This window comes from Eublepharis macularius, chromosome 14 (assembly GCF_028583425.1).
Source record: "Eublepharis macularius isolate TG4126 chromosome 14, MPM_Emac_v1.0, whole genome shotgun sequence".
Lineage (NCBI taxonomy): Eukaryota > Metazoa > Chordata > Lepidosauria > Squamata > Eublepharidae > Eublepharis > Eublepharis macularius.
In genome coordinates, this window is record NC_072803.1 from 26,412,948 (window position 1) to 26,423,364 (window position 10,417).

At 44.6% G+C, this 10,417-nt stretch overlaps 1 protein-coding gene across 1 annotated transcript; it reads left to right on the top strand.

Annotated features, from left to right (window-relative positions):
* Positions 1-6,642: 6,642 nt before the first annotated feature.
* Positions 6,643-9,654, top strand: LOC129342596 (myb/SANT-like DNA-binding domain-containing protein 7). The gene is made up of 4 exons (XM_054998442.1): positions 6,643-7,642; positions 7,736-7,810; positions 8,398-8,481; positions 9,051-9,654. The coding sequence occupies exons 1-4, from the start codon at positions 7,162-7,164 to the stop codon at positions 9,503-9,505; spliced, it is 1,095 nt and encodes a 364-aa protein (XP_054854417.1). The 5' UTR covers positions 6,643-7,161; the 3' UTR covers positions 9,506-9,654.
* Positions 9,655-10,417: the final 763 nt, after the last annotated feature.

The following is a 10,417-nucleotide window of genomic DNA, read 5'->3' on the forward strand; positions in this document are numbered from 1 at the left end:
GTCAAGAACATTTGTCCAGGGCCCCAAAATCACCTAGACTGCCTCTGGAAAACACAACACAATTGTTTACTTAGGCTGAGCCAAGAACATCCATCAAGCCTACAAGGCACAGAATCAGAGTCTGCCAGATTCTAGACCAACTCTCTAGCCATTGCACTACAGTGGATATCTAAAAATTGTTCATACCCCCACCAGCAACTTGAACATTTTTCTCCAAAAGGCACACAACTTGGCTGGGTCTCAAAAAGGACTATGATGCATGGGCCTGTCAATGCATACTGGTACTAAGGCTCTGGCCGGGGGGAGGGGGGCATTGTGCCAATGCCACCCTGGCTTTGGAAGGGGACAGTAAAATAGAAGAAATAATCTAGCTTCAGTGCCTCCCCCCCTTCTCTCTCTCTCTCTCTCTCTCTATAATGTGAGTGAAAACATTACTATACCATCACTGAAGCCTACAGGATACATAGGGTCTGTTCACACACGCATGATCATTTAATGGCAATGCTCTGGCATGATGATGTCTGTTCTAGGAAGTGATGTGATCATCACACAAGGCTGGGGAGCACGCACAATTCACAGCAGGCAGATTTGGGCCACAAGGGATCCTGCTTTGGCCTGCAGGGCCCAAATCAGCCCACTGCAAAGCACAGGCATACTCTCAGGGCAGCCAGATGACATCAGTGACATCACGGCAGCAGCCCCTGGAGCGTACCTTGAAGGCTCATTCACTGACTTTCCCCCTTCGGGGTGATAGGTGAGAGTGGGGGATCCCCCACCAAGGGGAAACGGATCCCTAATTGTGTCTGAGGTTGTGGAAATCAAATGGGTCATATTGCTTCTGTCTTTGAGGGACTTACATGCACATTATATTTAACTCCAGATTTCTTGATTGTCAAGGAATGCATGTGGTGGGGGGTGGGGGGAAGGGTGGGAGAAGGGCCCCTGAGGGTGAGGGTGGCATTTGGCATGCAAAATGCCACCCCTGGCAAGACAAGCCTCTCCCAGCTGTCAGTGGTAGAGATGAGAGCAGAGCACCCACTTGGGGAGGCCATGAAATGGCCCCCCCAAGTGGGAGCAGGCTGAGCCTTGGTGGGGGGATGGGAGGAAGGGTGGGAGAAGGGCCCCAGAGGGTTGGGGGGGGGGATTTTGTTGCAGTGGTTCCCCCCCATTAAGTCGTTTTATGGAGGGAGAGTTGTATTAGGCTGGTAGTTATTATGATCATCTTCTGTTTCCATGCCCTGTTGTGCCCGCTCACTATGTGACCTGTTGTAATGTTCAAAACTTTACTGTTTGTCCATTTCAAAAAAAAAAATGTGTTTAAGATTCTCTGATGTGTAGTTAATTGTGTTGTGTTGTGCTATGAGGGACAATAAGTGTAATATGTTGTGATTTGTTGACCACTTGTAATTTGAAAATGAGAAAATAAAGGTTTTTTAAACTTAATGATTGTGTGTCTGTGTTCCCTTCTTTGATGGGAGGTTGGTTCCCAGCATAGGGAACAATGGGGCAGGCTGGCCAGCCTTCTCTGCGGGTGGTGGGGGGGTCAGGGGGGTGGTTGTCTGTGTGCCAGGGCAGGTGCTCTTTCCCAGGGACGATTTGGCACTGCCACCATTGTGGCACCCCTTGTCTGTGCAGAACTGCCCTGGGAAAGAGAGTTTAGGGGTTCCCAAAAGGGGAGGGCAGGCCAGCCTGTTCCTGGGGTTATGGTGGGTGTGGGGCAGGTGGGGGTTGATTTGGGTCTGTGAGGGGCTACTGGGGGGATTTGGGTCTGTGTGTGGCAGCTGGGGGGGAATTGGGTTTGTGTGGGGCTGTGAAGGGTGGACTTTAGGGGCTGAGAGCACCTACTTGGGGAGGCCATGAAATGGCCCCCCCAAGTGGGAGCAGGCTGAGCCTTGGTGGGGGGTGGGAGGAGGGGTGGGAGAAGGGCCCCAGAGGGTTGGGGGGCATTTTGCATGCAAAATGCCACCCCTGGCAACACAAGCCTCCCCCAGCTGTCAGTGGTAGAGATTAGAGCACCTACTTGGGGAGGCCATGAAATGGCCCCCCCAAGTGGGAGCAGGCTGAGCCTTGGTGGGGGGTGGGAGGAGGGGTGGGAGAAGGGCCCCTGAGGGCTGGGGGGCATTTTGCATGCAAAATGCCACCCCTGGCAAAGGAAGCCTGCTTCTTCATTTTTTCCCCATAGGAAATAATGAAGAAGATGCTCCTTTATGGGAGGATGGGGGGACCTGCTTTGGGGGGCCATAACATGGCCCCCCAAAGTCCAATCTGTCTGAAACTTGGGTGGGTGTTAGAGAAGGGTTAGAGGAAGGTCCCCACCAATTTTGGGCTTATTTGGTGGGAAAATGCCTCCTCCAGGCGTCCTGAAAGACGGAGGCATTTTCCCAGCAAAAAAACCCGAAAGAATCCCGAAAGAATGCCGAAATAATGCCGAATCCCGAATCCCGAAAGAGATTCTTGTTTCGGCATTCGGCTAATGCCGGTAGAGAATCTTGTTTCGGGTAATCCCGAAACAAGAAAGCCGAAAGTTTTTTCCTTGCACACCCCTACTGTGAACCATTATTGATGCTGTACCTTCATGTCATATTGCCAATTCCATAAGTTGCCTTGCTTTCCCAGGCCTACTGAAGCCACAGGTGCCTTATCTAACTGCTTTGAAGCTTCCAGGGCTCTGACCTTGTAAACTGTTTGTTCTCATGAATCACTGTGTTTCAGCTTTAATCTTATGCCTTCCTAGTGTCTAGACTTCATATGTAAACTATGTGAGGAGTACTCAAGACTGGTTCACGCCAAAAGTTATGTTTTCCTGTTGGGAGGGGGGATGAGTAACAGTGCTCTATAAGAAGAATGGTTTTCACACATTTAGGCATTCCTGTCAACTTGCTTGTCTGCTTGCTTTTCTTCTGAGCAATCCTATGGGCATATCTGTGGATTTGATTTGATTCCTGAATAAAGCCTTTCCACCAAGATCATGGATTTCTTGCTGTGAGGGTGCAGGGGTCTATCAGCCATAGCCTGTAATCCATAGACTGACAGCCACTGTGTGAGATTGAATGCTGGACAAGATGGACCATTGGTTTGGTCTTCTTATGTTCTTACGTTCTTTGCTATCAGCTAAAAGTGGTGGGTATAACAATCGAACAGCTTCTCAGTGGATAACAGTGATACAAATATGAATGATAACAATATAAAGCCAGTCCAAGTGCATGAGGCATATTTAATGTAAGAGTATAATGATATGCATTTCTTTCATATGGCTGGATAAGATTAGTGGCTAATTTTGCAGTACAGATGAGATGACTTGTATCATTTCCTTAATTAGGAGGAGGGAACATGATTTTGCGCTTTGTGCAGTTAGTCATATTGCTTTCCAAGATCCTTAAGAATCTCACTGATAAGGTAGAAATCACCTGCACGTCCTGACATGCTATGTGAGAAGGAGAGATAAAAATATTGAGTGTCCCCCCCCCCCCCTTGAATATTCTACCTAGAGTGTGCATGGGTTGGGAGTTGTTGAGCATGATCAATTTAATGTAACCTTTACAATACTAAATATCATTGGAAGCATCTTATCAGTGCTAATTTAAATATTTCAATTACACACTTGGAAAAGTACCTCAGTGTAATAAGAAGGCCAAATTCTGCTTTATACTCAAGCATTTAAATCAGCTATGAAAACATTTTATAATTAAGCTCCAAACACTTGTACATATTTTGGAGTTGATGTTGTTTTTTTAGCCTTCAAATCGGGAAACAGGCTGCAGAATAAAATGTATATAGCCAGGAAAAAAGCAAAGAAAGAGAGAGAGGCTAACAGAATGGATAAAAGAGCAAGAGTCCAATAGCAACCATAAGGCTAGCATTTGTGGTAGGGTATAAGCATTCACAGCTCACTTTTTCAGATATTCAGTATCTGAAGAAGTGAGCTGTAACTTACGAAAGCTCATACCCTACCACAAATGTTAGTCTTATAGGTGTCACTGGACTCTTGCTCTTTTTTACTGCTACAGACAGACTAAAATGGCTACCCATCTTGATCTATCAGAATAGATAAGCATTTTTTTAAAAAGCTGAAAAGTGTTTTTAAAAAGGGGTTTTGTCTAGAGTCATTTGCAACTATTTGCATTATTCACATCTTTCTGTTTAGTTATTTGTTTTTAAAATGTCAAGGAGGTAAACAGAATGGTGACTAGAGAAATATAGTAAAATCAGAGAATCTAGTGCAACAGGATATCCAAAAACTGAATGAACAGTTCTTTTTCAACACACATAGACTCTCTCCCCATGATGGGGAATATTAGAAAAAGCAGAGTGTGTGTCAACTATTTATGAAGGCCAGTGAACTGTCTGGATCTGGAACAACCTGTATTGGTGCATTTTCACACTGCTTCATAAGAATTACAGGTGTTTTTTTTAAAACCCTTCTTTGTAGGACATTTGAATGGTGCATCCTGACTGTGCAAGCCAGGGGTCATTTTGTAGAAAAAGAGCTGGAGGAACTCATTAGCATAACTCATTAGCATATGCCACGTCCCTTGACATCACCAGAAGGGTGTCATTAGTATAACGGATTTGCATATGCCACACCCCCTGACATCACCTATCCTGGCTGTTTTGGACCCAATCCTGGCCATTCAGGGCTGAAATTGGGCCCAAAATGGCAAAAAAGGGCTGAAAATGGCCAAAAAGGGCCCCCAAATGGTCAGGATTGGGCCGCTGCTGAGTGGAAGAGTTATCTACCACCTGTCAGAGGCCCAATCTGGGCCGTTTCGGCCCCAATCCAGGCTGAAACGGGCACAAAATGGCCGAGAGTCAGGTGAGCATGGCCACCTGTCATGTGACCTCTTTGGGGAACTGCTGGAACTGCGTTCCTGAGCGTTCCCCCTCGAAATGAGCCCTGGTGCAATCTAAAAGAGGAGGTGAAGTTTGAATGACAAGAGCTTGAAATATAGATCACTTTGCATGTGATACAGAAAGTTCTACAACTTCACAGGCACAAAAGCTACCACTCAGGCACAGTGTTCACTGAATGTGACATATGATTTCAACTTTGGACAAAAATTTGAGGCACTCCAAAGAGGGGCTAAATTTACGTGTAAATTGATTAAGCCTGCAGCACCCCCGCATATAAATGGTGTATTCTATACATAAATACTATCTAACTTGCATACAAAAATATACCATATTAGACAACAAAAGCAAATCTATAAAGACAACAAAAAGCAGACTGCTGAAATAGCTGACAAAATATAAACAGATATCAAAGGCATGAAACAAAAAACATTCATTCCTTACTACTCTTCTTTATACATTTCTCTTTTTTGTAAAGTTTATGGCAACCAAGAATTAAGTTTGTATGTTTTGGGGGTGATTGTATAAGGTGGTTCAAGAAGAAGATAAAAACAATGTTCCTTGGACGGAAGAAAAATGATCTCCAAGTTCCTTCTATCTCTGCTCGGCATATTGAATTGTGAAAAGCTCTTTGAGAGGGACAAAGGGAGAAAAAAATCCTGCTCTTTCCAAAGAGAAGAAAGAAAAATTGGAAACATCATTGAGTAAGAATTACAGAGGTGTACAATAATTGCCTGGCACTTCTATACACTCCAAAAGCGGTTTTGAGCTTTAAAGTGAGCATATTGTCCAATTTATCATCTTCCTTTGCAGCATTTTTACTTTTAGCAAGGGACATACATCATAACACTCAGCAAATTTTCGAAATGGGTACTCAACATGGACAGATGGTGCTTTAGATGCCTGATGACTGGCTGACTTTGTTCAGAATGTGGCTATGTCGGGAGTGTTTCTTGGGTTATTGTCTTTTTATCCAGGAATGGCCAGCACTGTGAAGTAATAAGTAAGGAAGAAGTAATAAGGTGCTCTACAGATGCACCCAGTAGGACAATTTAAGAAGAATGCTGTGCCTCTTTTTCATTACGTAAAAGCTCAGCAATTGACCCTTCAATGCCTATTGTATTTAGGGTGACTTTCATATACTGTAAGCTACTGTGCTTGGTTTGCACCACAGAGGGATAATTTCAAATTTCTCATCCCTGCCGTTTTTGACCTAAAAATCCCCAGCTAGGTTTTTTTTTCTCCCTTGTGCAAATCAAACCCACAAATCTTTATTTTTATGCCATTTTCCCTTTCTTCGCACAGAATATTCCTTGTAAACTGCACACATTTTTCAATGTCATTTGTATCTTAATAAATCATAATTACACATTATACATATATTCTGTGTATAACTGATGTATACATAAACATATATCACTATACATATAAATTGCAACTAAAAACATACAATGTCCATGCACCACAAGAGTAAATCACCAAAACCTGGGCCGAATCCACACTACCGTTCTTCTTGCGGCAGTTTTTCACTTCTGCAGCGCCATACTTTAATCGGTTCACACACTCATCTCCCATGACGTCATTAAATCGGCATCGCGTCGCAACAGCCCATTGCACTTTCATTCCGGTTTATCTTGTTATGAATAAACGGCCCCATTTGGTTTCCCACCCTCTCTTGATCCGCCCCCAAATTCCCTGCCCTGCCTTTTTTCCAACCCCTTTTTTAAAAAATAAAAGACTACCGTGTCGATATGTCGACATCTCATCATATTGTTCTCATATCAATTTAACGGACAGACCTCCGATATCAGAGGAACAATGAGCTCTGTTTATTAGACATCCTCGTGACACCTCATTCATGGCTTTTGATACGCTTGAAATGGCCTGTGCCACTGGACTTGGCACCGCGGTCAAGTTTCAAAAGAGAAAATCAAGCTCTGCCTTTGGATGATGTGGCCGGTCATCATGACCGATCACCCATCCCATGTTGATTTCATTCACTGGCGTTCATCGTTGACGTGCACTTGGAATGCCTTTAACATTAACACTAATGTCGTCGTTGTTCCATTGAACCGCTGTTTCGGATTGGCGTTAATTCAATCCTTGCTGTCCAAACTTGCGCATGCGGCATGCCATTTCTTGACCGTTACTTCCCGCGGAAACTTTCCCATCCTTTCCCATGATCCAATGCATGTGGTAGCATTTTATTGACAGACATTCTGCAGCGGAGCACGGAGCCTCAGCTATAAATCTGTTCTAGCACTTAGAACGAGATCTCAGGAGTTCAGGTCAGGTATTTTCAAAATTGTCGAGATGAGCGAACATAGGCATGCCGCCTCCCGTGGAATTGCTTGGAGGGAGAGGGAAATATTGGATCTCCTCTCCTTCTGGGGGGAGGAAAAAATACAGGAAGCACTGAAGAGTTCCTATAGAAATATCGATTATTTCGAGCGCATTGCAGCCCAGATGGCCCTTCGGGGACATAAAAGGACAGCTATGGAGTGCAGGTCAAAAACAAAAACGATGAGACTGGATTACAAGAAGGTAGTGGCGCACAATTCAACCTCTGGAAATGCTCCCATTACCTGCCCGTATTTCAGGGAGCTTGACAGCATTCTCCGGGGGGATGCAAGCGTGAAACCAAAACGAGTGTCAAGAAGTCTTGGCGTTGTGTCCCTGGGGCGGCAATTGAGAGACCCGTGTCCAGTGTCTGATGGCTCGGAGGAGCTTTTTTCGCACGACCTCTTCACCATAGATCATGGACAGATTAGAAGCTCCACTCCATGCCAAGTGGGTGAGTGAAAACCGCTTTTACTGTGGAGGTTTGAAAAGTGCTCATTATAGAGACGCATGAAGTAATATCATGACATTCTTTCAATTGACACAGGTGTGAGAGAGAATGTACCTGAGGTTGAGGCAGAGATTGACACTGATGCCACTGTGGATGGCCTTGAAGACAAAGGTGAGTTTGATGAGTTTCATAGGAAAACATCCATATATTGCAGTGATTAACCCTTTAACCTTGATTAGTTATATCTAGTTGCAGGTGTTCTTTGATCTATCGTGGTGAAAAGACAGCTGGAGTCTAGAATCGTGAGGATATGGGACACCACTTCAACACAATTGGATCCATGTTTGGACCACGTGTTCAGGAAAACACGTTATGTTTTCAATGTTTGAGAAACTGTGCTTTGTTTCATTTGTGAAAATTGCAGAGCCTGAGACCCAAGCTACAAGTGATGCCTGACAGGTTGCAAACTTGTTAGCCTTGCTAAACTTTTGATGGGAGAAGTGGGCTTCCTTGATTTAGCGCTTGTCTCTCCAATGCAGCTGCAAGACCAGGATACCTACAGTTCCCATCAGAAATTGAGGGAAGCGGACAAGTGTCCGCCCTGTGTCAGGCGTCGCTTGCAGCTTCACCCTAAGCCACTTCCTTCCTGTGTTTGTGTGAACTTCTGTATCCTGCCAGGAATTGGTTTTATGCCAGGACATCAAATCCACCCACTTAACTCACAATTAAATCTGTGAAAACCTCTCCTTTATTTCTAGAGTCTGATGATCCGTGTCCTGACGGTCAAGAGGAAACAATTAGCAACAACAGCTCCAGCACATCTGGTCTTGGCAGCAGCAAAGGTATGTTTTCTCGGTAACGAAATAAAGGGCTAGCAATCGCATAGCATCTCTATGGTTTACCATCAGTAAGAGTTTGTTCACCAAATTTTCAAATTTGTTTCTGCAGATAAAGCAAAATTAAACTTGGCGACGTGATATGTAACCCCGGCAGCAGTGTCATGTTAACGTCATTGTGTGTTTTGGGGGGGGGGGGGGTCCCCTTGGTACCAATTTTGGCTTGAGTCAAAAGGGAAGTCACCAAAGTTTCTTGGCCGGAACTATGGACCAAATGAACAGCACCCTCACATCAGCTTCACATTGATTGAATCCTTGGGTAACATCAGGCAAAAAACGTCAACTGTCCAGGTTTTTTCTCCCCCCAGGGCATAGATGTAAAAACCATGTCTGTTAAACATGGCAAGGAGTGTTGATTCTCAGCAGGAGACCAAAAAAAAATCCTCAGCATGGGACTGCACACGAGATTCTGTTGATTGATCACTCAAGGGACAATAACTGTGCAGAAAAGTCAATGTCATGCTCTGGATTATGTTTGTTTTTTGATGTTTTTTTGGCTTTTTATCAATTCACAGAATCACCTTTGAAATCAGTGGCGGAGCTATCACCTGGCACACGCCTATCAGCCATTAGATCCAGAAGAAGAAGAAATGCTGGCCTGTTTTCTGTGGCGGACAAGATGATGAGTCAGTCAGGGGAAGAGCACAAGGCACAGATCAATGAATGGCGCATAGACCGCAAGGATAGCAACAAATGGCATGAAGAAGAAAGGAGGTTGCAAGTCGAGTTCCTAGAGGAGACCAGGAAGGAAAGAAATGATTTTAGGGATGTGTGGATGCAGAATCTGCATGTAATGGAATCTGCAGTAACCACTCTCCAAACACTTGGGGAAATGTTGGTGAGTCAGCACCGGGGAAGGTCAGCAAATGCTTGTGAAAAGGGTGACAGCAACTCAGAAAACATCCCACCTAGGTCTGCCACGGCAAAACGTGCATGCGTTGGAAGGGCTCGTGAAAGGCTGACTCTTTAGCATTACTGGACTAAGATGTTTCCGTTTGAATTAACGGTCCCGTTTCCCTATTTTCACTGTTACACTGTTGTTTGTATTACATTGGAGTGTTTTTCAATTTCACTACTTGTTTTACTCCTGACGGCCAAGACATCAATAAACAAGGGGACAAATGGTAACGTTAACAGTTCTTGATTTATTGAAACTAAAGAGAAACTCAAGGGGTGGGAAAGATTGATGCCTCATGCCAGGGCAACAATTACTGATTTTGTTGGCCATGAGCTTCCCTGGCTGACAAGCTGGATTCTTCCATCTCCCGTTGCCTCCTTTCGATGTTGTCCAGCCTCCGGCCAAAGCGCATCATACGACCCTCGTATGTGGCCATACGTCTCTGGATGCTGTTGACTAAACAGAACAAGAATTTTTTAGGCGGTTGCATTGTTTACTGTGGCTGCTCTCCAAAGCACATTTATAGAGATGAACCCACGTGATGCAGAGGTGCGCCCATCCATGCTCTCCACCAAGGCAAATAGGTCATCAAGAGTTCTTCCCTGGCGGCGGGGGGCGGTCTCTGGCGCTGTACTGGTGGATGGAGCCGCTTGAGTTGAATCCGATGTACCCGGACGATCCCCAACCTCCTCTGTCACAATAGAAAAACATATCATTTTTAAGGGTGTTATCTAACCATCATCTTGATGGCCAATCAGAAATGAAACATTGTTTTCCAAATTTAAAAGAAAATTCTGTATTAAGGTTCAAGTGAGTCAAGATATGAGAACACAGTTTGAGACACGCACTCCAGTGTTGCCATGCATGTTTCTAACGCAGAGGGTCTGAAACCAGTTTAAGATTTTGAGATAATCCATGTATGGATAGGTGACCATATAGGTCTGGAGAGGCTCCTTTGTGGTTAGAGAAAAAAATTTAAACAGG

Bases quoted from the DNA above. Each gene is read 5' to 3' on its own strand.
- LOC129342596 (XM_054998442.1), top strand. From the start codon at position 7,162: ATGAGCGAACATAGGCATGCCGCCTCCCGTGGAATTGCTTGGAGGGAG. The intron at 7,643-7,735 runs GTGAGTGAAAAC...CAATTGACACAG, and splicing joins CTCCACTCCATGCCAAGTGG to GTGTGAGAGAGAATGTACCT. The intron at 8,482-9,050 runs GTATGTTTTCTC...ATCAATTCACAG, and splicing joins TGGTCTTGGCAGCAGCAAAG to AATCACCTTTGAAATCAGTG.